The sequence below is a fragment of the Muntiacus reevesi genome, chromosome 2 (assembly GCF_963930625.1).
Source record: "Muntiacus reevesi chromosome 2, mMunRee1.1, whole genome shotgun sequence".
In the NCBI taxonomy this organism is placed as follows: Eukaryota; Metazoa; Chordata; class Mammalia; order Artiodactyla; family Cervidae; genus Muntiacus; species Muntiacus reevesi.
In genome coordinates, this window is record NC_089250.1 from 91958110 (window position 1) to 91984869 (window position 26760).

Consider the following 26760-nt stretch of genomic DNA (forward strand, 5'->3'; position numbering starts at 1 on the left):
GTTCCAACATCTGCTTGTTGGAAGCCCTAAACTGACACACCCAATGATCTTTCAAAAATAAACACATACATCCACATGTTTACCTTTACAGATGGGCCATGGTCAAAGAACTTCCCAGGTGGTGCTAGTGGTAAAGAATTCACCTGCCAATGCAGGAGACATGAGAGACGCAGGTTCAATCCCTGGATCAGAAAAATCCCCTGGTGGAGGGCATGGCAACCCACTCCAGTATTCTTGCCTGGAGAATCCCATGGGCAGAAGAGCCTAGTGGGCTACAATCCACAGGATAGCAAGGAGTCAGACATGACTGAAGCAACTTAGCATGCATGCACGCACAAAACATCTCCAGGGAAGTAACAAAGGAGTAACAGCTTCCTTCTGCAGACTGGCACCAGGTGACTGGGGCAGGGTGCATATGTATGCCACTGTGAACCTTCAGTCCTCCTGGGGCTCCCTCTGTCCCTCCTGGCCCCCCACCCCCCTGCTAGCACCATCACTGAACAGTCAATGGCGAGGACCCTAAGTGGACACAGTGTGGGGGATGGGTGCTCCCAACACCCTGCAAATAGCTTCTCTGTGTCTTGCCTAAAGCCAACACTTCAGTGAAAGGCTTCACTTTTATAAAACCTTAATACGAAGAGTTAAGCGCAAACTCTGCCAACCAATAGTTCAGCTGGCAAACAGCTCTAGGAGAAATATGAGCTTGTTAAGTCAGGAATATTGCCCATACTCTCTCCCTCCTGGGGGTCTTCTAACACCTCTCCTCAAAGGAGGTCTGCTCTGCAATCCCATCTATAATACAGACCCCAACACACCTTTCATTCTCTTTCCAGCATTTCCCAGTCTTTGGGAAGTTTCACTTATCTACTGTATCTCTCCGTTAGGAGAAAAGGTTTCTATCTATTTTGTTCACTGTTATATCCTGACTGCCTGCAGGGACAGGCATATAGTATAAGCTCAATAAATACTGGCTGGATGAATGAACAAACTGAACCGTGGCAAAGGAGGGAGAAAAGCATGTCAGAGTTCACCAACAGCCTAAAGAGAAACATAAGATCTGATAGCTCAGAAAGTTCGTGTGGAAATGACTCCTTTACAGGAGCCAGGAAACCCACGTGCCTGGCTTAAAACCCTTTCCTCACAGCCTGACTGCGTAATATAAACCTGGCCAAGTGCCATTTTATTTTGCTGTAAGACTCAGGATCTTGTTTAAAACTTGGTATTCTTGATGACTCTGCTCAGAAGGACTGAAAGCCCAAGGGTCCTGGGAGCATGTGTAGCTTAGGTTCTGCAGGGGCACGGCCACAGAAACCAGCATGCTGGCGACCCAGGAATTAACCTGGAAGACCTGTTTCATCTGTCACCAGCAGGCAGTTTCTCTAGTCTGGTTCTTCCCTTTGGCAAATATTTCCGTAAGTGTAACGCATGCCAAGTGCTACCAAGGTTCATCTCTCCCTCCTGCCTCCAGTTTTCAAATTCAGTTATGATTCCAAAATAAGAACCTGTACAGCATGAATACACACTAGTTCTTACACAGTAATGACAATGATTACAAAGAGAAAGGAATTTGGCTGAATTAAAATCCGTTCCAGGGACTTCCTGGCAGTCCAGTGGTTAAGAATCCACCTGACCATGCAGGTGACGCAGTTTTGATCCCTGGTCGGGAAACTAATCCCACACGCGGCAAGGCAGCTAACCCCACGTGCCACAGCTGCTGAAGTCTGGAGCCTGCGTTCTGCAACCAGAAGTCGCTGTGGTGAGAAGGCCCTGCGCCACGAGGGCACAGCCCCACTCGCTGAAACTAGAGGGAGCCCACACGCAGCAACAAAGAGCCAGCAAAGCCAAAATAGTCCATCTTAAAAAAATCGCTTCAGGATCTCCCCTTTAAAAACAAAAACAAACAATTATTATTGCCATTTGCCTCTTTCTTCTACAAGTTCAGTTTAGTTCAGTCACTCAGTCTGGGACCCCATGGACCGCAGCACATCAGGCCTCCCTGTCCATCACCAACTCCCGGAGTTTACTCAAGTTCATGTCCATTGAGTCAGTGATGCCATCCAACCATCTCATCCTCTGTCGCCCCCTTCTCCTCCCACCTTCAATCTTTCCCAGTGTCAGGGTCTTTTCAAATGAGTCAGCTCTTCCGATCAAGTGGCCAAAGTATGAGAGTTTCAGCTTCACTCCTTCTAATGAATATTCGGGACTGATTTCCTTTAGGATGGACTGGTTGGATCTTCTACAAGTTAAATGTATACAAGTAAAAAAAAAAATTTCTGCTTTGGGTTAGCTGGATTTCTGTTAAGGTTTTACTACACAACACTGTCTCTGACATTCATGAATCATGTAGATTTGCACCACAACTATCATCTCTGATTCCTCCCCAAACCTGATGAGCCAAGTAAACCACAATCCTTCTGGATATTCTCCACCTTTTGCTATGGTTCAGCGTTTGCTACTCCTCTTCTTTGCCTGACTGTTACTGTCTCTTGACAGGTATTTTCAAGCATTTTTCTACTACCCTAAGTCTACCCAGTCACGACATTCAAAGAATGAGAGCAATCTCCTTGAAAAGAAAGAAGGAAAACCTGAAAGGCAGGCTGCTGGGAGAAGGTCTCTGGCCAGTACCCAGGTCCTGGACCGGCAGGTCTGGGGGCGGCAATGGCTGCACAGCCTGTCTACCATCGCTAGACATAGGACAGAGTTTTTAAGGACTCATCTGCCCACTGAGCTAGGCATGTGCAGCAAGCCCCATGTCACTCACAGACTAAGGTACTAACTACCCACCACTATCTGAAGCATTTGCTATGCACTGTCTCCTCCAACAATGCTCTCACCATCCTCATTTTCCAGAGAGGAAACTCAAGCACTTAGAGGGAGCTTGCACAAGGTCACCCAGTTCATCTACTGCAGAATCACACTCTGAGACAAAATTCTGTCTTCATCTTCGCACAACCAAGCTGAGAAAACACCAGGGACCTCTGCTGGGGAGGGTGAGGAGAGCCAGGGAGCAGAAAGGCTGCCGGATAACACTGGGATAGGGACTGTGGTCGGAGAAGGCACTGGCGACCCACTCCAGTCCTCTTGCCTGGAAAATCCCATGGACGGAGGGAGGAGCCTGGTGGGCTGCAGTCCAGGGGGTCGCTACGAGTCGGACACGACTGAGCGACTTCACTTTCACTTTTCACTTTCATGCATTGGAGAAGGAAATGGCAACCCACTCCAGTGTTCTTGCCTGGAGAATCCCAGGGGCGGGGGAGCCTATGGGCTGCCGTCTATGGGGTAACACAGAGTCAGACATGACTGATGCGACTTAGCAGCAGCAGAAGCAGCAGCAGGGACTGTGGTGCAGAGAAAAGGTAGGACGCTCCAGGCTCTCAGAACAGGGCCGCTGCAGCAAGGCAGGCCTAACAGGGCCTCAGGCTGGGGAGTGAGCCGGTCAGGTCTGTATTTTAAATGATTCACTCTGGCTGAAGAGTGAAATGAAAGGACCTGAGGCTGCCCTGCTCCAGGAAAGAGGGAAACTAAGGTGAAGTGGGGAGGAGGGGCAGTGGGGATAGGATGGTGACAAGGAATGCAGGCATTTTTAAGAGCTAGTCTGGGGAGTTCTGAAGTTGGGACTGACAGGATCAGTGCCCTAGCTCTGTCATCTAGCTGTCTGACCTCCACTGACTCATTCAAACTCTCTGCACCTCAGTTTATTCATCTAGAAGGTGGCAATAAGAACAACCTCTCCCTCAAGGAAATGTGAGAAATTACACACACACACGACATCTCCAGCCCAGTTTCAGTATCCAGCCAACGACAAGTATCCACTATTATCTATTAACATACTGGGCTTCCTAGCTGGAGCTACTGGTAAAGAATCCACTTGCCACTGGGAGATCCCTGGGTTGGAAGATCCCCTGGCAAAGAAACTGGCAACCCTCTGCAGTATTCTTGCCTGGAAAATCCCATGGACAGAGGAGCCTGGTAGGCTACAGTCCCTAGGGTCACAAAGCGTCAGACAGGACTGAGCGCGCACACACGCAGCATCTGTATCACAGGGGCATCGTGAGTCGTCAGGACTGACCTGGGCCCCTGCCAGCTGGGTCCCACTCTCTGAGAGCAGGGACAGAGGAGGAAAGGAGCTTTCAGTGTCCACAGAGAACACAGGAATAGAAGGCCCGGGCAGGTGAGAAGCTCAAGTGAAGGAGCCTGGCAAGTAGCTAAACTGGACAAGGCAAGAGGTAGACAGGGCCGCCGGTCAGCAGGAAGTGGAGCGCTGAGGAAGCCTCTGAGGCTGTGGAGAGACCTGGAGAGAAAGGTCTGGGCCAGGCTAGAGTGCAAGTGACAGAGCTGGCATCTGTGCTGCAGGGACCACAATGGGCCTGCCCACGACTGGCACTTCTGTCCAGCACACGTGCCCACAGAACTTAAAATCTTCTAGTTGCCGCATTACAAAGAAACAGGTAATATTAATTTTAATGACATATTTTATTTGATCCAATATATCCAAAGTATCAGTCTTCAATGAATATTAAAAAGTAAAGAAAATTCACATTTTATCCCCATACTAAGTCCCTTCAGTGTCTGGTATTTCACTCTTGAATCAACTCCAACTAGCATGTTTCAAAGCACAGCTACAGGATGTTCAGGTTTTCTCTGGAATGTGGTATTTCCAAAGCAAATACACACTGCAGGCTTTCTGGAACAATTCTGTTTATGGGTTCAGCCTCACTGCCCCACGAGCACTGTCCTTGTCAGAATTTTCAGCCCCGACCTGGGCTGCAGGATGTAGCCATTCTAAGCATGGCTCTCCCTCTACTTGCTTACCACACCCACTGGTTTCATCACTCCTCATTCTGGTCACTTAACGGTCTAGCTCCATAATATTCAATTATGAATGGAGCAAAAGCTCCTGGCGGGTATCAGACTCTAAGAACTGTCCTCGTCTCAAACCACACAAGGCCTTACCAGTGTTTAAGTGAACAGCTTGGGGGTGGAGGCCTGGACATGCACCTTCCACATTTGACCAGTGACCTACCAGGGAATATTCCCTGGTGGTTCAGTTGGTAAAGAATCCGCCTGCAATGTAGGAGACCCCGGTTCGATTCCTGGGTCAGGAAGATCCACTGGCAAAGGGATAGGCTACCCACTCCAGTATTCTTGGGCCTCCGTGGGGGCTCAGCTGGTAAAGGATCCGCCTGCAATGTGGGAGACCTGGGTTTGATCCCAGAGTTGGGAAGATCCCCTGGAGCAGGGAAAGGTTACCCACTCTAGTATTCTGGCCTGGAGAATTCCATGGACAGCCCACAGGGTCGCAAACAGTCGGACACAACGGAGTGACTTTCACTTTCTTTCTTGCATCTGGGAATTATGAGCAAGACAGTCTCCGTGGTGGCCACTGCACCAAGACCCTCCATCACTATAATCCCACTGCCCCCTAAGGCCCTGGGCTCACTCCTAGCTCCCACCTCCATGCACGGCGCTCCCACCCTCTCACCCACTGGATCCCCCGGCAGCCTCTTCTATCTGCCAGACCCGGAGCAGAGCTCAGACCAGTCCCCTCTTATCCCCTCGGCCACAGGGGCGCCTCAGTGAGCTCCTTCATCTTCTAAGGCTCCTGTGACCAAGACGATAAGACGAATTATCAGTGAAAAGTGACTGCAGAGCAACCTTGGAGGCCACAGCTGTGGAAAGATATCTGCAAATTCCAACACAAAGTGAGACACAGGGAGGAAGGGCCACGGGGCGCATCAAGGACTGTGGTTCCTTCAGAAGACAGATGGACATGACAGTCTTCTGCAGACACCTGCAGGCATCTCGGACGGCAGACCCTGCTTTTAAAGTTTCGGATACAGATGATTTAAGAGCAAAGAGTTCTGGTCACAGTTCAGGCACATTTTCAGCAAACTGCTGAACACAGATGAAAACACAGATTCAATCATATAGTTAAACTTCTGAAGAAGAATTTTTGTATTCCTGTTTCTAAAAATTAACAGTGGAATTCCTTCTCTTCAATTCAGCTTTTTTCAGTCTCTTGATTTAAAGTACACACACACACACACACACACACACACACACACGTGCTAGTTATTTCCAGCATTGCAAAGAGATGGGCCAACATCTAAGGCTGCTCCTACAAGGATAAGTTACAAATTATCTTTGTATCTTGAGGTGATCCCCCCTCAACCTTCTCTTTATCTTACAAATGTCAACATTCAGAGTGGCTGCAACATAGTATATAGAATATCTTTTGAGGCAACCCTATGTCCTAATAAGGAGCTTTCATCATATTAAATACAGTATGCATATATTGTTTGCTTGAAAAGTGAAAGTCACTCAGTCGTGTCCAACTCTTCATGACCCCATGGACTATACAGTCCATGGAATTCTCCAGGCCAGAATACTGGAGTGGGTAGCCTTTCCCTTCTCCAAGGGATCTTCCCATCCGAGGGATCAAACTGGGATCTCCTGCATTGTAGGCAGATTATTTGTTTGAAAGGTGGGAAAAAATTAGTGTACCAATCCCAGACTTACTCCCGCAAATTATACAGTCACACTTATTCAAGGCAGCAAATCTAACTAGCTCCCCTTCTTAAAATAAAAGGAGGTACAGCTCTTGCCTCCTTAAAGGCTGTCTTCTGAGCAGGCTAACAGACAGGACATGTGGGAACAAGTACAAAGGTATAGGGAACGTGACCAAGCAGACAGGCGGGGTTGGGCCATGCATCATGGCCAGAACGCGTGGGCACCCAGAGCCTGATACCTAAAAGCTTCCTTGACATCTAAAATTTCAGGAACAAAACTGGATTTCCTAACTTATTTTTAATTACATATGAAGATGATGGACACAGCCTGCAGTGCTCAGGGTTTCTAAACTCAGGTTTCCATGTGGGCCTGGTCGGACCATCACTTATTCCTTCTTTGAAGGCACACTATGCCCGATTCTATGCCACACACACGCTAAGGACTAGACAGGAAGATGAAGCAGACACAGCTCTTTTCCCAAGAAGCTCATAGTCCAATGAGGACTCCCAGTCTCAAGTTTTTCTTTTAAAAGAGAAACAAGGAAAAAAATTTTCCATCAAAAATACACACACAAACAAGTGACAAGATTACTCTCCTTATACCTCCAAGACCCCACGAAGCTGTAAAAGTCAGGGAGAGGTAAAACATTCACACTCTGTTGCCCTCTACCACACCAGCCTGCCCTATACCACAAATCGCTCTCTAGGACTATCCTTCCTGAAGCAGCAGATTTGTAACAAAAAATGTGGGATTGTCACCTGCTTCAAGCCTAAGAACATTACAAGCCCTCTTTCCCAACCCTCATCAAACCTGCAGTTTTATCTCTAGTCACATGATCTTTTCATTAATGCCCCTTCAGTACTAAACTGCAAGCCCCAGCAGGAGCTGGAACCAGGTTTCCTTCCGCTCATCAATGGAACCCAAGGGCCTAGCACACAAGACTCAATACTTATTAAAAGAAATGAAGATTTGGAGAAACCACAAAGCCGTTTAGATATTACAAGGACTTTGCATCGAAACATTCCTCCATTTTATGGCTAAAAATGAGACTATACAAAATCTGAATTTTGTTTCTAAAGATATTCATTTTTACTTTTTAAAATTACTCAGTTATGATTTAGCTGTGTTATGATCTGCAGTTTCTCAACACTTCTAGAGTTTACCGATCACTGACTATAGCCAGTGCTGACTCTTCTGAAGAGCTTAGTAACTTCCTGCCTACCACTCAGTGAAGCAAAAACGGGACAAACCTGAAAGGTTTACATCGTTTTGCTTCACGGAGTAAAAATAATGTTGGCTGCTTAAGAAATTAACCTGAAGCAAATAATGTTTGTTTTTCTTAGTGCTTCAAGTGCATATTACAAAATAGGCTTACTAGAATCTACGATTCATTTTACAAAAATAGGGTAAAAACAAACAAACAACCCAGGTCACTTGAGAACGTTGGCAAAATAAAAGCGAAACAGACCTGACGACTGTAATAAGGAGATGCCTCTCTATTTGCATAATATGCTACAGGTTGTCCGCGCACCTGCGGATCCACACCGCTACAGCAGGCGCGCTCCGTCCGTACCCCCAGGGAGGACGCCCAGGTAAAAGCACCCTGTCCTCTTCACCGAGTCCAATGGCCCCAGGCCACCTGCCGCCCGCTCAGTGCCCCTCTCGCCGGCCCCGGACCTCGCACGGGGAAGGTCGCCGGTGACCGAGAGGAGGGCCCTACCTGCCAGCCTCCGGCGCTCGGGCTGCGCCAGGCTCAGGAGCTTCTGCGCCTCCGAGCGCCTGGCTGCTGCGGGCCAGGCCGGGTCACGATCGCGAGTCGCCGCGGCCGCAGGCAAGGCCGGCCCGCGCCGCCAAGCCTCCCCCGCGGCCCGCGCGACCAAGGTCGAGCAGCCAGGAAGCGCGGAGCGCGCGAGCCTGGAGGCGACGGGCCCGGAGAGCGCCCAGCACCTAGACAGTCCGGGGGGCCGCTCCCAGAGCGCCAGGAGCCGCGCCAGGCCCGCGCCGCCTGCGGGGCCGCCGGGACCCCCGCCCGCCCATCGCCGCGGGGCTCGCGCGACCCAGCCACCAGCGAGCAGCGCCGGCTCCACGCCCCCAGGCCTCGCAAACGCCGGGTGCGGCGACAGCGTCCGGGTCTTGGGGGAGCGGGCGGCTGCGCCGCTCCTCAGGAGCAGTCGCAGCGGCCAAGCCGGGGGGCCGCGCATGGCGCCGCGTCCGACCGTGCGCCTCGGTCCGCCACCCCCGCAGTTGGCCGCCGCCGCTCGCCCGCCCCATCCCCGCCCGCGCGGCCCCGCCCCAGGGCGCCGAGTCCGGCCCCGACCACCCCGGGGGCCCCCGCCCGTCTCCGGCGCCCGTCGACAGCGCCCCCCACCGGGCGGCCCAGAGCGCAGCGCGCCGCGGGACCGGCGGTGGAGGAGGCGGAAGGAAGCGCCTTGGGCCGCCGCGCCTGCGCACTGCCGCGCACGGCGCGTTTCGCGCTCCTGGACCGCTCGGGAGAAGCCCGGGAGGCGCGGGCCTGTCACGCCGGCGCACCGGAGCGCGCAGGAGCGGTCACACGTGCCGGCTTCTGACCGCAGCGGGCTACTGGTGTTCGCGGGCTTGGCGGAGGGTGAAACTCGGGTAGCTCTGAGAGGAGAGGGCCATCTCATACGGTGGACAGACGTGCATTGAGCGGAGGTGGCCCGGCTGCGCCGGCTGGCTGCTCCGGGTAAGGCCGGGCAGAACGCGCTGTGTAAAACCCGAGTGCGGGAAGCCCAGGTTAAGGTCAAAACCCCCCGGGACGCGGGGACTTCACGGCCTGGCGTCCGTACTCTAGGGCCTGGTCCTTATCTGAGAATGGTGTTTTAGGAAAAGTGGATAGCTTTTTGTCGACCTGTCACTATTTTAAAGGCTGGGACTCGGATGAGGCCAGTGAAAGACAGTTGCCTCCGTTGCAATATTTATGAATTAGAAAAAAAAAAGTTAATGATCAAGATAAATATATTTTAGTTCAAATTTTTAAAAAATCACAATTAATGGAAAAATCCATGATGAACAATGTATCAATATTTGAAATGAACGATCTGTCCCTGCACTTGGACAAGCCCACCTCTCTCTCTCACATTGATCCCAACCCCTCAAAGTTTTGTTTACAAAATCAAGCAATTAGCAGCTTTGTTTGCAATTTGTTTTCTTCTTCTTTTTTTCTTTAGAATACCGTTTATCTTGATTACTGGAGCTATTTAGAGTTTCCCTAAATTTTGCCCCCAGGAGAGTGCCTCACTTACCTCTATCTGGGGCCCTGGTAGGTAAGGAGTGTAGGACTTTTGAGGTGAAGTACTAATAATCGAGAGGTAATGTAGGATTAAATCCCACCTAAATACCCCTGTGAAGACAACAGGAAGCATGCCACCCTCTAAATTCCAACCTCTTGAACCCAGAGGGGCAGGGAGTCCATAGTTCACCACTCCACCCTCACCGCCTCTCCTTGGTGTCTACCTCCTAGAATGCAAGGTGTATTGTGACTGAAGCTTACACTGCTGATTTATGAGTAAGCAAGTCCTCCTGAGATTTTGTTAGATGACTTCTGAAAGCAAGGGAGATATAGTGCCACATACCCCACATCATGTCAAATAATGACCTCCCAGTGGGAGAAAAAGTGACAATTTCTATTCAAGTCTAATCTTCCTTTTCTTTTCTCTTTTTTACTTTTCAGAGAACTGTTGCTGCTGCTGTCTGGGGAAGGTGAGACTGGCATTTTCTTTCTGCCTTCTTCAGAATGAAGTCCAACAGACTTTTTCAGCCAGCACTCTCTGGGGTCTGGATTCAAAGAAGAAAATACCTGAAGTGTAGCTCATGAAGAAACCATAACTCTCTGTGTTGCCTGCACTTCTAACAATCGGTCAGATGATAATCTGAAAATTATCCCTGACAAAATTGTCATGCTTTGAAACAAAAAGCCCACCCAGCTATCATATGATATACAAGCAAGATTTTTTTTTATTTCCTAACATAGAATCTAGAGAAAACAGCCATGGTTCTTTTTAAAAAAAAAAAACACAATGAGGGGATGGAGCAGGGAATAAATATTGTCTAAAATATCATCTGGACTTATATGGTCATCACACCAAAAAAAAGAAAAAGAAAAAAAAGTGTTCAGTCGCTCAGTTGGATCCCACTCTTTGCAACTCCATGGACTGCAGCACGCCACGCCTCCCTGTCCATCACCAACTCCTAGAGTTTACTCAAACATATGTCCATTGAGGCAGTGGTGCCATCCAAACATTTCATCCTCTGTCATCCCCTTCTCCTCCCACCTTCAATCTTTCCCAGCATCAGGGTCTTTTCCAAGTAGTCAGTTCTTCGCATTAGGTGGCCAAAGTATTGGAGTTTCAACTTCAACATCAGTCCTTCTAATGAACATTCACTGATTTCCTTTAGGATGGACTGGTTGGACCTCCTTGCTGTCTCAAGACTCCTCTCCAACACCACAGTTCAAAAGCATCAATTCTTCGGTGCTCAGCTTTCTTTATAGTCCAACTCTCACATCCATACATGACCACTGGAAAAACCATAGCCTTGACTAGAGGGACCTTTGTTGGCAAAGTAATGTCTCTGCTTTTTAATATGCTAAGTTGGTCATAACTTTCCTTCAAAGGAGTAAGTGTCTTTTAATTTCATGGCTGTAATCACCATCTGCAGTGTTTTTGGAGCTCCCAGAAGTAAAGTCTGCCACTGTTCTACTGTTTCCCCATCTATTTGCCATGAAGTGATGGGACCGGATGCCATGGTCTTAGTTTTCTCAGTGTTGAGCTTTAAGCCAACTTTTTCACTCTCCTCTTTCACTTTCATCAAGAGGCTCTTTAGTTCTTCATTTCTGCCACAAGGGTGGTGTCATCCACACACATATCTGAGGTTATTGGTATTTCTCCCGGCAATCTTGATTCCAGCTTGTGCTTCTTTCAGCCCAGCATTTCTCATGATGTACTCTGCATATAAGTTAAATAAGCAGGGTGACAATATATAGCCTTGACATGCTCCTTTCCTGATTTAGAACCAGTCTGTTGTTCCATGTCTAGTTCTAACTGTTGCTTCTTGACCTTCATACAGATTTCTCAGGAGGCAGGTCAGGTGATCTGGTATTCCCATCTCTTTCAGAATTTTCCACAGTTTATTGTGATCCACACAGTCAAAGGCTTTGGCATAGTCAATAAAGCAGAAGTAGATGTTTTTATGGAACTCGCTTTTTCGATGATCCAGTGGATGTTGGCAATTTGAACGCTGGTTCCTCTGCCTTTTCTAAATCCAGCTTGAACATCTGGAAGTTCATGGTTCATGTACTGCTGAAACCTGACTTGGAGAATTTTGAACATTGCTAGCATGTGAGATGAGTGCAATTGTGCAGTAGTTTGAGGATTCTTTATCATTGCCTTTCTTTGGGATTGGAATGAAAACTGACCTTTTCCAGTCCTGTGGCCACTGCTGAGTTTTCCAAATGTGCTGGCGTATTGAGTGCACCACTTTCACAGCATATTCTTTCAGGATTTGAAATAGCTCAACTGGAATTCCATCACTTCCACTAGCTTTGTTCATAGTGATGCTTCCTGAGGCCCACTTGACTTCACATTTCTGGATGTCTGACTCTAGGTGAATAATCATACCATTGTGGTTATCTGAGTTATGAAAATCTTTTTTATATAGTTCTATGTATTCTTGCCCACCTCTTCTTAATCTCTTCTGCTTCTGTTAGGTCCATACCATTTCTGTCCTTTATTGAGCCCATCTTTGCATGAAATGTCCCCTTGCTATCTCTAATTTTCTTGAAGAGATCTCTAGTCTTTCCCATTCTATTCTTTTCCTCTATTTCTTTGCATTGATCGCTGAGGAAGGCTTTCTTATCTCTCCTTGCTATTCTTTGGAACTCTGCATTCAAATGGGTATATCTTTCCTTTTCTCCTTTGCTTTTCAATTCTCTTCTTTTCACAACTATTTGTAAGACCTCCTCAGACAACCATGTTGCCTTTTTGCATTTCTTTTTCTTGGGAATGGTCTTGATCCCTGCCTTCTGTACGGTGTCACAAACCTCCATCCATAGTTCTTCAGGTACTCTATCTATCAGATCTAATCCCTTGAATCTATTTCTCACTTCCATTGTATAATTGTAAGGGATTTGATTTAGGTCATAAAAAGGAGTACGTCGAGGCTGTATATTGTCACCCTGCTTATTTAACTTACATGCAGAGTACATCATGAGAAATGTTGGGCTGGAAGAAGCACAAGCTGGAATCAAGATTGCTAGGAGAAATGTCAATAACCTCAGATATGCAGATGACACCACCCTTATGGCAGAAAGTGAAGAGGAACTAAAAAGCCTCTTGATCAAAGTGAAAGAGGAGAGTAAAAAAGTTGCCTTAAAACTCAACATTCAAAAAACTAAGATCATGGCATCCGGTCCCATCACTTCATGGCAAATAGATGTGGAAACAGTGGAAGCAGTGTCAGACTTTATTTTGGGGGGCTCCAAAGTCACTGCAGATGGTGATTGCAGCCATGAAATTAAAAGACGCTCACTCCTTGGAAGAAAAGTTATGACCAACCTAGATAGCATATTAAAAAGCTTTGCCAACAAAGATCCATCTAGTCATGGCTATGGTTTCTCCAGTGGTCATGTATGGATGTGAGAGTTGAACTGTGAAGAAAGCTGAACAGCGAAGAATTGATACTTTTGAACTGTGTTGTTGGAGAAGACTCTTGAGAGTCCCTTGGACTGCAAGGAGATCCAACCAGTCCATCCTAAAGGAGATCAGTCCTGGGTGTTCATTGGAAGGACTGATGTTGAAGCTGAAACTCTAATACTTTGGCCACCTCATGCGAAGAGTTGACTCATTGGAAAAGACCCTGATGCTGGGAGAGATTGGGGGCAGGAGGAGAAGGGGACGACAGAGGATGAGATGGCTGGATGGCATCACCGACTTGATGGACATGAGTTTGAGTAAACTCCAGGAGTTGGTGATGGACAGGGAGGCCTGGCGTGCTGCGAGGCCTGGGGTCGCAACGATTCATGACTGAGCGACTGAACTGACTGAATGGTCTAGTGATTTGCTGACTGTAAATACACACACACACACACACACACACATATCCTGGTTATATACTGGTTTGGCCAAAATATTTGGGTTTGTCAGTTAGATATTACAGGAAACCTGAACAGATGTTTTGGTCAATCCAGTATATTGGCGATGACATATCTATATCTGTATATCTATATCTATATCTATATATATGTATATATATGCATTTACCATTTTAAAATAAGGATAGGCCTTCCCTGGCGGTCCAGTGGTTAAGAATCTGCCTGCAAATGCTGGGGACATGGGTTTGGTCCTTGGTTTGGGAAGAACACACACGCCTCAGAGCAGCCAGTCCCAGGCAGCACAGTTCCTGAGCCCTTGTGCTGCCACTGCTGAGCCTGTGCACCCTAGAGCCCATGGGCCAGAGCAAGAGAAGCCAGCGTGATGAGAAGCCTGCAACCACAGCTGGAGAGAGCCCGACCAGAGCAACAAAGGCCTATCGCAACCAAAACAATTAAAAACAACAATAACTTTTCATTCCCTTTCTAGAAATTAGCATAAAATCCCTTGGCCACTGAAAAGGGCAAGAGATGCTCTAAAATGTGTTTGGGAAAGAAGAGAACAAACCACCTAGATGTGAGTGGATTAATAGTACAAAATTCCTCAGGAAAACAAGGAAAGGCTGCATGTTAATTCTGAGAAAACCAGCAAAAGTTCAAATGCTTCCCACAGTGAGACAGAGGACTCTTGGTGGAGGGGTAACTGAACCAAGCAGCAAAATCTGGCCTTTGATGAATAGACTTTTAATAGGTTAGGTGGCCAACAGGTGTCAAATTCAAAAAGGATGTCTTTTGTTCGAAACTTGAGGTCAGTTGAGATTACTTCAGGGACAGCTCCACCTGTGGGTTCTTGTCTTTTTAAAAAGGGAACAAGGTGGACAGCAGGAGGCGGCCCCCACGAGGCACAATAGCCCAGGAAGTGGAAAAAGTCTCCCTGGCCTACAGTCTGGTCTGTAATCTGACTTTGGGGCGGGAGTCATTTCACCTTTCTTAGTGTGTTTCTTTTTTTCTCCAGCTTGCAACTCATCCCATCAGGGCCAGGGTGGCAGGGTGATGACTGAAGGTGGAGCCTGCAGTTCAGTGAATCACCAACGAGGAAAGGGGTGGGATCCACTAGGGCCAGCCGTGCTCTATAAGTTCCTCTGAAATCTAAGCTTTTGGTGACTCCTCCTCATCGTGTGCTTACCGCCAATGCCCACATGGCTCAGGTGGGCTGAGTGCTGTGGATATAGGTGTCAAAATTTTTGACCTTCACTTTCTCTCACCTCCCAGAATAAACTGGTAAAAGGTTGCTATGGATTAAATTGTGTCCCTTCATAAGAGGTATGTTGAAATCCTAAACCCCAGGATTTCAGAATGGGACCTGACTTGGAAATGGAGTTATTGCAGATGTAAAGATGAGGTCGTCCTGGATTAGGGGTGGTGTACCGTTATAAGAAGACTGCCCTGCAAAGATGGAGACCCACAAGGAAGATGTCCTGTGATGGCAAAGCAGCTATGGCAGTTACACGGCGGCATGCCAGAGATGGCCAGCAAGTCACTAGAAGCTGCCAAGAGGCAAGGAAGGACTCTTCCACAAATTTCAGAGGGAGCTTGGCTCTTCAAAAACCTGATTTCAGACTTCTAGCCTCCACAACCATGAGACAGTAAATCTGTTTTAACCTATCCAGTTTGTTTTTATTGTATTAAGGTAGCTCTAGGAAAGTACTACTTTCCTAGAAAGTACTGGAATACCCACTCCACTACTCTTGCCTGGGAAATTCTATGGACAGAGGAACCTTGTAAGCCACAGTCCATGGGGTCGCAAAGAGTCAGATATGACTGAGTGACTCCACTTTCACCCACTCACAGGAAAGTAATAGAAAAGTCAGTGTCTCATTTGATAATGCAATAGATGCTCACTATTTGTCAGTTTCCTAATTTTTAGCCTCCCCCAAACCCAATTGAATTATTCAGGCTACTTTAAACCGTCAGTTTGCAGATCACATATGCTACAGTGCTTAACTTTGTTTTACTAAAAGCATGTTCAGCAACTCTCCAGATTTTAGGCTACACAAAGAACCTTGCATGATCTAAGGAAAGGTCAGGACTGTAGACAGTGCACTTGATTCTATGCTGTTTGTAACATTAAGGTAGAGTATTTTTCCTTATGTTAAGAGGCTGATGTTGTATCCAGATATATAGAAAAAGTACCCATATCCTATGACTTTTTTCATTCTGTTATAATTTAATCTCATGCTTAAAGATGCAAAGTTGACTGTGGAGTATATGATGACTGTATTTTTTAATCCAAAATATAAGATCTCAATACCATCATTCCCATTCCAATTTGTGTATTTCTAACTCTAAAATTAGATGCAGACCTAACTGAAAAATATGGAAAGAAAATGAACAGACACTTCACCCCCAAAGGAAATTCAAGTGACTCAGACATAATACAAGAAAAAAAAAAGATGTTCTATCTGATTTATAATAAACATGAAAATTAAAATGATAAGCAGTTACCCTAGTCCATTATCAGTTTGGCAAAGATCAAAAAGTTCAGTTACATTGTATTGATGAGGGTGAGTGGAAATATAGGCAATGCTGATGTAAACTGTTGCAGTATTTATGGAAAGCTCATTATATATATTAAAAACTTAAGTGTATGTGTCCTTTAACCCTGAAATATCACACCTGTGACTTTAAAAGTGGACTTCCTTTTTCTCGAGAAGTTTTAGCAAAATTGAGTGGCAATTACAGACGTTTCCCACATACCACCTTTGTCCACATAGGTTCACAACCTCCCCTACCAGCACATTCCCACATTGGGAATTGGTTACATTTGTTATGGGACATTTGTTACAAAGGATGAATCTGCGCTGGCACATCATTATAATCCAAAGCCCACAGTTTACATTAGGTTCATTCCTGGTGTTGTCCATCCTGTGAGTTTGACAAACGTGTGAGCTGCCCTGGTGGCTCAGGCGGTAAGTGTCTGCCTGCAGTGCGGGAGACCCGGGCTCAGTCCCTGGGTCGGGAAGATCCCCTGAAGAAGGAAATGGCAACCCACTCCAGTACTCTTGCCTGGAAAATCCCATGGACGGAGGAGCCTGGTAGGCTGCAGTCCGTGGGGTCGCAAAGAATCGGACATGACTGAGCGACTTCACTTTCACTTCACATAGTGACCTGTATCCACTGTTATAGGATCATGGAGAGCATTTTCATTGCCCTCAAAATCCTCTACTCGTTTCCTATTCATCCCTCCCTCTGTAGCTTCCAACAACCACTGGTCTTTTTACTGTCTTCATAATTTTGCCTTTTCCAGAACACAACACTGCTGAAACCATGCAGTATGTAGCCTTTCAGATTAGCCTCTTTTACTTATAACATGCATTTAAGTTTCATTCATGTCTTTTTCATGGCTTGATCGTTCATTTCTATTTATTGTTGACTAATACTCCATTGCCTGGTTGTACTGCAGTTTATTAATCCACTCACCTAGTGAAAGATATCGTGGTTGCCTCCCAGTTTTGGCAATTATAAATAAAACTGCTATAGACATCTGTGGGCAGGTTTTGGTATGCACATAGTTTTCTACTCCTCAGAGTAAACATAAAGGAGAACAATTGTTGGATCTTATCATAAGAGTATGCTTAGTTTTGTAAGAAACCATCAAACTGCCTACCAAAGTGTTTGTACATTTTGCATTCCCACCAACAGTGAATGAGAGTTCCTGTTGCTCCACGACCTCATCCGCATTTGGTGTTGTCTGTGTTCTGGATTTTAGCCATTCTAATAGGTGTGTCACGTAGAATAATAATGTGTACAAAAATATTTATTACAGTATTGTTTACCATAGCAAGACTGTAAATTTCAGTCCAGCATCAGGACATTAATTAAATGAACTAAATTGAGGTACACTCAAGCAATGGAAGACCATGTAGAGACAGCTCTGCATGGACCAGTTTGGACCCATACCCTAAGATATACAATGAAAACAGTAAGGTGCAGAACTGCATGTGTAGTATAGTATATTTGTGTAAAAAATAAAAATATAAATACACTGACAGGTACTTATACTCACATTCACAGAATATGTTAGGAAGGATACACAAGAAACAGTGATTGCCTCTGGGGAGAAGTGAATAGTATATAAGGGTAAGTGTCCTTCTGTAACTTTTGGATTTTTCACCATTATTCAAAAATCAAAGAAAACAATTAAAGATAATCTATGTAGAGATAAAGGAAGAAGAAATTTTTTAAGATACTAAGGATTACCTAAAAGAAAAATGTGGAGGAGTTCCTGGTGGCCTACTGGTTAGGATTCAGGGCTTTCATTGCTGTGGCCCAGGTTTAATCCCTGCTTGGGAAACAGATTCTGAAAGCTGGGCAGCACAGCAAAATAAAAAAAGAACAAAAGAAAAGAAAATGTGGTAAGTTGTTTCCAAATTGTTAAAGAGTAATTAATTTTCATTGTATCAAATCATAGAAAAAGATAGGTTTCTTAATTCTATTTATGGACTTCATTAGTCATTATGAACAGCAGCTTTATTCATAATTGCTGTTAAAGATATCCACAAAATCAAAAGATAGACAAATACCAGTATATAAATGGAAAATTTCTTAACAACAAATCAAATCCAGTATAATGTTAAAAGACTTAAGAAAACATTATTATTATTAAACTAACACAATAAAAATAGAACTGCCACTTTGAACAATGCACACCCGATTTAAACAATACTATATCAAACCAGCGTATGGTGGGCAATTTGATCTCTGGTTCCACTGCCTTTTCTAAATCCAATTTGTACATCTCGAAGTTCTGATTGATGTACTGCTGAAGCCTAGCTTAAAGGATTTTGAGAATAATCCTGTTAACATGTGAAATGAGTGCAATTGTATGGTATTTTGAGCATTCTTTGGCATTGCCTTTCTTTGGGATTGGAATGAAAACTGACCTTTTCCAGTCCTGTGACCACTGCTGAGTTTTCCAAATTTGCTGGCATGAGTGCAGTACTTTAATAGCATCATCTTTTAGGATTTGAAGTAACTCAACTGGAATTTCGTCACCTCTATTAGCTTTGTTCGTAGTGATGCTTCCAAAGGCCCGCTTTACTTCACACTCCGAGGATGTCTGGCCCTACGTGAGTGATCATACCATTGTGGTTATCTGGGTCATTAGTGCTTTTTTGTACAGTTCTTCTGTGTATTCTTGCCACCTTTTCTTAATCTCTTCTGCTTCTGTTAGGTTCTGGCCATTTTTGTCTCTTATCATGTCTATCTTTCTCTTGGTATCTCCAATTTTCTTAAAGAGATCTCTAGTCTTTCCTATTCTATTATTTTCCTCTATTTCTTTGCATTATTCACTTAAGAAGGCTTTCTTATCTCTCCTTGCTGTTCTCTGGAACTCTGTATTCAGTTGGGTATATCTTTCCCATTCTCCTTTGCCTTTTGCTTCTCTCTTTTTTCTCAGCTATTTGTAAGGCCTCCTCAGACAACCACTTTGTCTTCTTGCATTTGTTTTTCTTGGAGACGGTTTTGGTCACCACCTCTTGCACAGTGTTACAAACCTCTGTCCATAGTTCTTCAGGCACTCTGTCTACTGGATCTAGCCTGTTGAATCTATTGAACATTCAAAAAGCAAAGGTCATGGCATCCCGTCCTATCACTTCATGACAAATAGATGGGGAAAGAGTGGAAACAGTGTCAGATTTCATTTTCTTAGGTTCCAAAATCACTGCAGACGGTGACTGCAGCCATGAAATTAAAAGATGCTTACTGCTTAGAAGAAATGCTATGACCAACCTAGACAGCTTATTAAAAATCAGAGACATCATTTTGCCAACAAAGGTTCATATAGTCAAAGCTGTGGTTTTTCCAGTAGTGATGGATGTGAGAGTTGGACCATAAGGAAGGTAAAGCACCAAAGATTGATACAAACTGTGGTGTTGAAGAAGACTCTTGAGAGTTCCTTGGACTGCAAGGAGATCAAACCAGTCCATCCTAAAGGAAATCAGTCCTGAATATTATTTGCAAGGACTGATGTTGAAGCTGAAGCTCCAATACTTTGGCCACCTGATGCAAAGAGCCAACTCATTGGAAAAGACCCTGATGCTGGGAAAGATTAACGGCAAAAGGAGAAGGGGGCAACAGAGGATGAGATGGTGGGATGACATCACTGACTAATGGACATGAGTTTGAGCAAACTCAGGGAGCAAGTAAAGGACAGGGAAGCCTGGTGTGATGCAGTTCACAGGGTCTGTGAACTGGAGTTGGACATGACTTAGCAACTAAACAACAAGAACATATCAAACCATCAGCTTCAGTTATGCTTAGTAGTTAACTACTAGAGACACTTCTTATCTAAAACAGAAGTAAGACGAAGATGCTGATCATTCCTGCTACTGCTACACGTGTGCTGCAGGTCCCAACCATTGGAAGAGACAACAATCAATGAGGTGTCATTATCAGCAAGAAAATGATAAAATATCATTACATGCAAATGATAGTGTGTCTCCTTAAAAAACTGAGGGAGTCAAGTGAAAAAATAGTAAGAGAATTCTACAAGGTAGTTGAATCCAAAATTGACAAAAACAATAGTGTTCCTTTATGAAGGTAGAGAATACACTGCAAAAAATAGCATTAAGAATTGCAATACAAATATAAAACGCCCAGGAGTCAAATTAAAAGCAAAAGGTAAGATAATTGTGAAGATAATAAAATTTTACTGAGGGGAAAATAAGAAGATGCAAATTAAATAGGAAATTAAAATTTTCCTGAAGTAAAGACTGAATGATGATATGACTATAATATAATTAGTCTCTTGATAAGTACCACATCCTGTGGCTGAGTCCCCCTTCCAGTGCAGGGAACTGGGGTTCAATCCCTGGTTGAGGAACTAAGGCCACACATGCCATGGGGCAACTAGACCCAAGCATTGCAACAGTGATCCAGAACAACCAAAAGTGAAAGGAAATAAGTGGAAAAAAATTCTGATCACCAACTATCTTTAAAAAAAAAAAAAAAAAAAAAAGTCAATCTAAGATCAGAAGAGAAAGGAGAACTTAAGGACGAAACTAAGTTTTTAAAAAAGACGGTGTTCTAGTGGGTCAAACACTGACTACAAGGCAAGAAACTAAACGTGAGCTGGACCAAGGTAATTGCCTCAAAGAGGAAAAAGGAGAAGAGAGGAGGAAAGTTTAAAAGGAAAGGAAAAGTATTCTTTGAAGATTCGGTGTTACAGAGAAAAAAAAGAAAGAGGAGGAAATTTGGCATTATAAGAACTGAAATCAAAGGTCATAAACAGTTTTTTTCTCTTCCTTTCCAAAAGAGTCATTCATTAAAGAAATTGAACTTTATTACACTGACAAGAGAGGGCAGTCCTGAGCTATGATTTTATGATCTAACTCTAAACCACCGTTCATGGAATGGAGAATTTTCATCAACACAAAATCATTGTAAGTAGGAAACAGATAAGGAAAATAAAAGCACTTCAGCTGATAAAAATGGAAAGTGAAAGTGTTAGTTGCTGAGTCATGTCTGATTCTGCCATTCCTTTCTCCAGGGGATCTTCCCGACCCAGGGATTGAACCCAGGTCTCCCGCATTGCTGGCAGATTCTTCTTTACTGTCTGAGCTACCAGGGAAGCCCTCCTTCCCCCTAAATGAGCACAAAGCATAAGAAATTTATAATACAACACACAAAAACAAATGAATTATCTCCAAATAAGCATTTGGGATATGAAGAATGTCTTGAATAAGAAATTACTGAACTAAGAACAAAATTCATAAAAAGTAGGAAATGAGTTGATTGAACTCAAGAAAGAAAAGGAAGAAAAGCTCATCTCAAATTAAAGAAAAAAATGCCAAAGTGCCCAAGCCCAAGGGAGAATAATTTAAAGTTTAAAAAATCTGATGAGAGGTATTGAAAGTCAGAAAAGCCATCAAAGAATAAAAATGAGAAAAAGAAGTATAAAGGGCCAGAGAATAAATGACTGAAATGGCAGGTAGGTAATAAAGCTCCAAAGTTTCTATAATTGGAGAAGCAAATCAAGACAATAGACCAGAACTAATATTTCAACCTATAATCCAAGAAAAATTCCAAAAATGAAAATAACTTGAATCTACTATATAAAGAACCCACTTGGATGCTCCCTGGTGGCCTCACGGCTAGGTCTCCAGGCCTTCACTATTGTGGCTCATGTTCCATCCCTAGCTGGGTGACTGGGATCCTGCAGCCATGATGCAGCCAAAAAAAGAAACAAATAAAACACTAATCTCCATCATTCTTTATAAGAAAGAAAGAACCCACAACTGTTTGAGAAAATTGACACAGAATGGTCAGTTCTGAGACCCAGTATAGTAAGTTATACCATAAAGAAAAAATTCTCAGAGCCTCCAGGCAAAAGGGTTAAATAACTTGCAAGGCCAGGAGAATTAGACAGCCATCAGACTTCAGACTTCTCCCAAGTAACATACAAGGCAGGCAATCATGGAACAGCACTGAAAAAAAAGTGTGAACTGAAGATTTCAGTCCGTGTTATTGCCTACAGCTGTCATAGTCAATTGCCAAACCTGATGGGTAAAACACTGGACATTTATTCTCTCAGAGTGCTGGAGGCCAGAAATCTGAAATCAAGGTGATGACAGCATTCGCTTCTTCTGGTGGCCCTGAGGGACAATCTGTTCCAGCCTCCTTCCTAGTTTCCAGTAGGTGCCAGCAGCTCTCCACATTCTTGGCTTGTAGCTGCATGGCTCCAATCTGTCTCTGGCTGCACAGAGTCTTTCCCTCTGTGTCTCTGTGTTTAAAATCTCACCTTCTTTTTTCTAGAAGGACATCAGCCATTGCATTTCAGGATGCAATGCAATGCAAAAATACTAAACCCAGGATACTCTGATCCCAACACTGCAGATATTTATTTATTTCAAAAGGGCTTCCCACGTGGCACTAGTGGGAAAGAATGCACCTGCCAATTCAGGAGACATAAGATCATGGGTTCGATCCCTGGGTTGGGAAGATCCCCTGAAGGAGGGCATGGCAACCCATTCCAGTATTCTTGTGTGGAGAATCCCATGGACAGAGGAGCCTGGTGGGCTGGAGTCCATAGGGTCACAAAGAGTCAGACACGACTGAAGTGACTTAGTACACACACATGCATATTTGCAAAAACCCATTTTCCAAATAAGTTGATGTACGGGTATCAGAGGTTAGTACTTGAACATCTTTTTTTGTGGGACACCACTCACATGACTGAGCGACTGAACTGAACTGAACTGATTCAACCCACTATGTTGTTCTTCAAGTCTTAAAACGATAGAAAAATTGTTTTGAGTGTGCAAAAGCTTGGGAAGTATGGAGTTTATGAGCTCCTTTTGAAGAGTCTATTAGAGGATTAACTTCAACAAAGAGATGTTGGAGAAATCTTTTATAAAGTCAGTATAGCATTTATACTGCTTTCTGCATAAAATAATAACAAAAATAATTACACATTGATGTCACTTATGATTATCAAGGCTAAGATACTTATTTGCTAGGGCTGCCTAAACAAAATACTACAGACTTGGTGGCTTGAAGAACAGAAATTTATTTTCTCACAGTCCTGGAGGACAGCAAGTTTGATTTCTTCTGAGGCCTCTTACTTGTTTTGCAGACAGCCACCTTCTCCTTTAGTCCATACATGGCCTGGCCTTTCTTCCATATGTATGCCTGTCTGGGTCCAAATCTCCTCTTCTTGTATGGAAACCAGTCACATTGGATTAGGACCCACCCTAAAGACCTCATTTTAACTTGTCACCTCTTTATAAAGACTCTGTCTCCAAACATTCTGAGGTACTGTGGTTTAGGACTCAACATTTTCAGTTCAGTTCAGTCGCTTGGTTGTGTCCGACTCTTTGCGACCCCATGAACTGCAGCATGCCAGGCCTCCCTGTCTGTCCATCACCAGCTCCCGGAGTCCACCCAGACTCATGTCCATTGAGTCAGTGATGCCATCCAACCTTCTCATCCGCTGTCATCCCCTTCTCCTCCTGCCCTCAATCTTTCCCAGCATCAGGGTATTTTCCAAGGAGTCAGTTCTTTGCATCAGGTAGCCAAAGTATTGGAATTTCAGTTTCAACATCAGTCCTTCCAGTGAACACCCAGGACTGATCTCCTTTAGGATGAACTGGTTGGATCTCCTTGCAGTCCAAGGGACGCTCAAGAGTCTTCTCCAATACCATAGTTCAAAAGCATCAATTCTTAATCACTCAGCTTTGGTACTACTTTGGTACTACTATAAAGTAGTACCAACTCTCACATCCATACATGACGACCGGCAAAACCATAGCCTTGACTAGAGGGACCTTTGTTGGCAAAGTAATGTCTCTGCTTTTTAATATGCTAGGTTGGTCATAACTTTCCTTGCAAGGAGTAAGTATCTTTTAATTTCATGGCTGCAATTATCATCTGCAGTGATTTTGGAGCCCCCAAAATAAAGTCTGCTGCTGTTTCCACTGTTTCCCCATCTATTTGCCATGAAGTGATGGGACTGGATCCCATGATCTTAGTTTTCTGAATGTTGAGCTTTAAGCCAACTTTTTCACTCTCCTCTTTCACTTTCATCAAGAGACTCTTAGTTCTTCACTTTCTGCCATAAGGGTGGTGTCATCTGCATATCTGAGGTTATTGATATTTCTCCTGGCAATCTTGATTCCAGCCTGTGCTTCATCCAGCTCAGCGTTTCTCATGATGTTCTCTGAATATAAGTTAAATAAGCAGGGTGACAATACACAACTTTGATGTACTCCTTTTCCTATTTGGAACCAGTCTGTTGTTCCATGTCCAGTTCTAACTGTTGCTTCCTGACCTGCATACAGATTTCTCAAGAGGCAGGTCAGGTGGTCTGGTATTCCCATCTCTTTAAGAATTTTCCACATTTTGTTGTGATCCACACAGTCAAAGGCTTTGGCATAGTCAATAAAGCAGAAATAGATGTTTTTCTGGAACGCGCTTGCCTTTTTGATGATCCAGTGGATGTTGGCAGTTTGATCTCTGGTTCCTCTGCCTTTTCTAAAACCAGCTTGAACATCTGGAAGTTCACAGTTCATGTACTGCTGAAGCCTGGCTTGGAGAATTTTGAGCATTACTTTGCTAGCGTGTGAGATGAGTGCAATTGTGCAGTAGTTTGAGCATTCTTTGGCATTGCCTTTCTTAGGGATTGGAATGAAAACTGACTTTTTCCAGTCCTGTGGCCACTGCTGAGTTTTCCAAATTTGCTGGCATATTGAGTGCAGCACTTTCACAGCATCATCTTTTAGGATTTGAAATAGCTCAACTGGAATTCCATCCCATCCACTAGCTTTGTTGACCATCTGCTGATGTCTCTATGTAGCATCTTCTCTTGTGTTGTTGGAAGAGGGTGTTTGCTATGATTCAACATTTTAGGTGGACACACTTCAGTCCTTGACAGATACTAAACAATGTATTAGTGGATAGAATCAAATATCACATTAAGAAAACAGTGCATCAGGACTTCTCTGATGGTCTAGTGGTTAAAACTCCGTCCTCCCACTGCAGGGAGGCACAGGTTTGATCCCTGGTTTGTCACATGCCAGAAAGTATGGTCAAGAAAAATGCATCATGTCCAAATACAATTTAATCTTGAAATGCACAGTTGGTACAATATTAGGAAATTCATTAATATAATATAGTTGACCCTCGAATAACATGTGAGTTTGGGGCACTGATCCTCTGTTAGTTGCAAATCCAACAATAATTTATAGTTGACCCTTAGTATATATATAGTTTCTCTGTGTCTGAGGTTCCTGCACATCCCCAGTTCCTGTTTGAGGATATGGAGGTATCCAGTCATGGATTGTGTAGTACTACACTGGAGGTTCAGATGGTAAAGACTCTGTCTGCAGTGCAGGAGACCTGGGTTCGATCCTGGGTCAGGAAGGTCCCCCGGAGAAGGGGTTGGCTACCCATTCCAGTATTCTTGCCTGTAGAATTCCATGGACAGAGGAGCCTGGAGGGCTACAGTCTATGAGGTTACAAAGAGTTGGACACTACTGAATGACTAACACTTTCACTTTCATAATATTTACTACTGAAAAAAATTTGAGTGTAAGTGGACCCCTGGAGTTCAAACCATGTTGTTAAAGGGTCAGCTGTTTATCATATTGACAGATTTAAGGAGAAAAATAATATTATATCCCTAGACTATGAAAAATCATTGACAAATTTCAACTCTTACTCCTGATTTTTAAAAAAAATCCTAAAAATAGAAATTGATGGATAATTTCCATATATATATTTATATGTAATGTCATATATCTTTGCTCTAAACTGCCATCTCATTTAAAGGGAAAATACTAGAGGCATTTCTATTAGGTCAAGTAAAGGAAAGGATGTCCATTATCTACATGACTATTTAACATTGTACTAGAGGTATTAGCCAGTGCTAATTAGAAAAGAAAGTCAACTAGAGGCAGGAGAATTGGTGTAAAAAAGCAGAAGTAAAACTATCTCTGTTGCAGATAATACAATAGTGTCAGAATAAATGGTAAAACTGAGTCCACAAGAGGTTCCGTTAAGGTAACAAAACACAGTAACAGCACTCAAAACAGGGCCTTCAGACATAGAGTTAGACAGCTTAATATAGCAGATGTATTTAAGGATGGAGACTAAAAATGAATATGAATTTGAGGACACTTTGAAACACTTCTAAAAGATACAAAAATGAATTTTAAACAAATGGAAATACGTCCAGTGTTCCTGGATAGAACGTCTCAGTATCAGAAACACATGAGTTCTTTGTAATTTAACTTATCAATTTAACACAACCTCAATAAAAATTCCAGTAGTCTTTCTAGGATCTAATCAATTTGATACTAAAGTTCATGTGGAAAAATAAACACACAAGTAGGAAAACATGGCCAAAATATTTGGAAAAGTATTGACCTTACTAATAATCAAATGCTAATTAAAGTCATGAAATATCAGTCTGTTAAATAACCAGTTATATTAACCACTATAATAAACCAAAATATTTAAAGTACAATACCCCATTTTGTGGAGAATAAAAAAACCCCAGCAGATTCATAAATCTATTGGTGGACTTCTTAATTGTACAATCTTTTTGGAAGACTATTTGGCAACATGTTAAAAAGTATTTGACAAAT

General features: G+C 43.9%; 1 protein-coding gene and 1 long non-coding RNA gene across 2 annotated transcripts in view; one reads left to right on the forward strand and one right to left on the reverse strand.

Annotated features, from left to right (window-relative positions):
* Positions 1-8764, reverse strand: part of ABCB10 (ATP binding cassette subfamily B member 10) — a 33551-nt gene extending 24787 nt beyond the window's left edge. Inside the window, exon 1 of the mRNA XM_065922331.1 lies at positions 8231-8764. Within this exon, the coding sequence (XP_065778403.1) occupies positions 8231-8711 (481 nt within the window). The 5' untranslated portion in view covers positions 8712-8764. The remainder of the gene's footprint in view (positions 1-8230) is intronic.
* A 242-nt stretch (positions 8765-9006) lies between these two features.
* Positions 9007-16397, forward strand: LOC136159766 (uncharacterized). The gene is made up of 3 exons (XR_010661508.1): positions 9007-9214; positions 10202-10230; positions 14631-16397. It is a non-coding gene; the product is annotated as an uncharacterized lncRNA (long non-coding RNA).
* The last annotated feature ends 10363 nt before the right edge of the window (positions 16398-26760 follow it).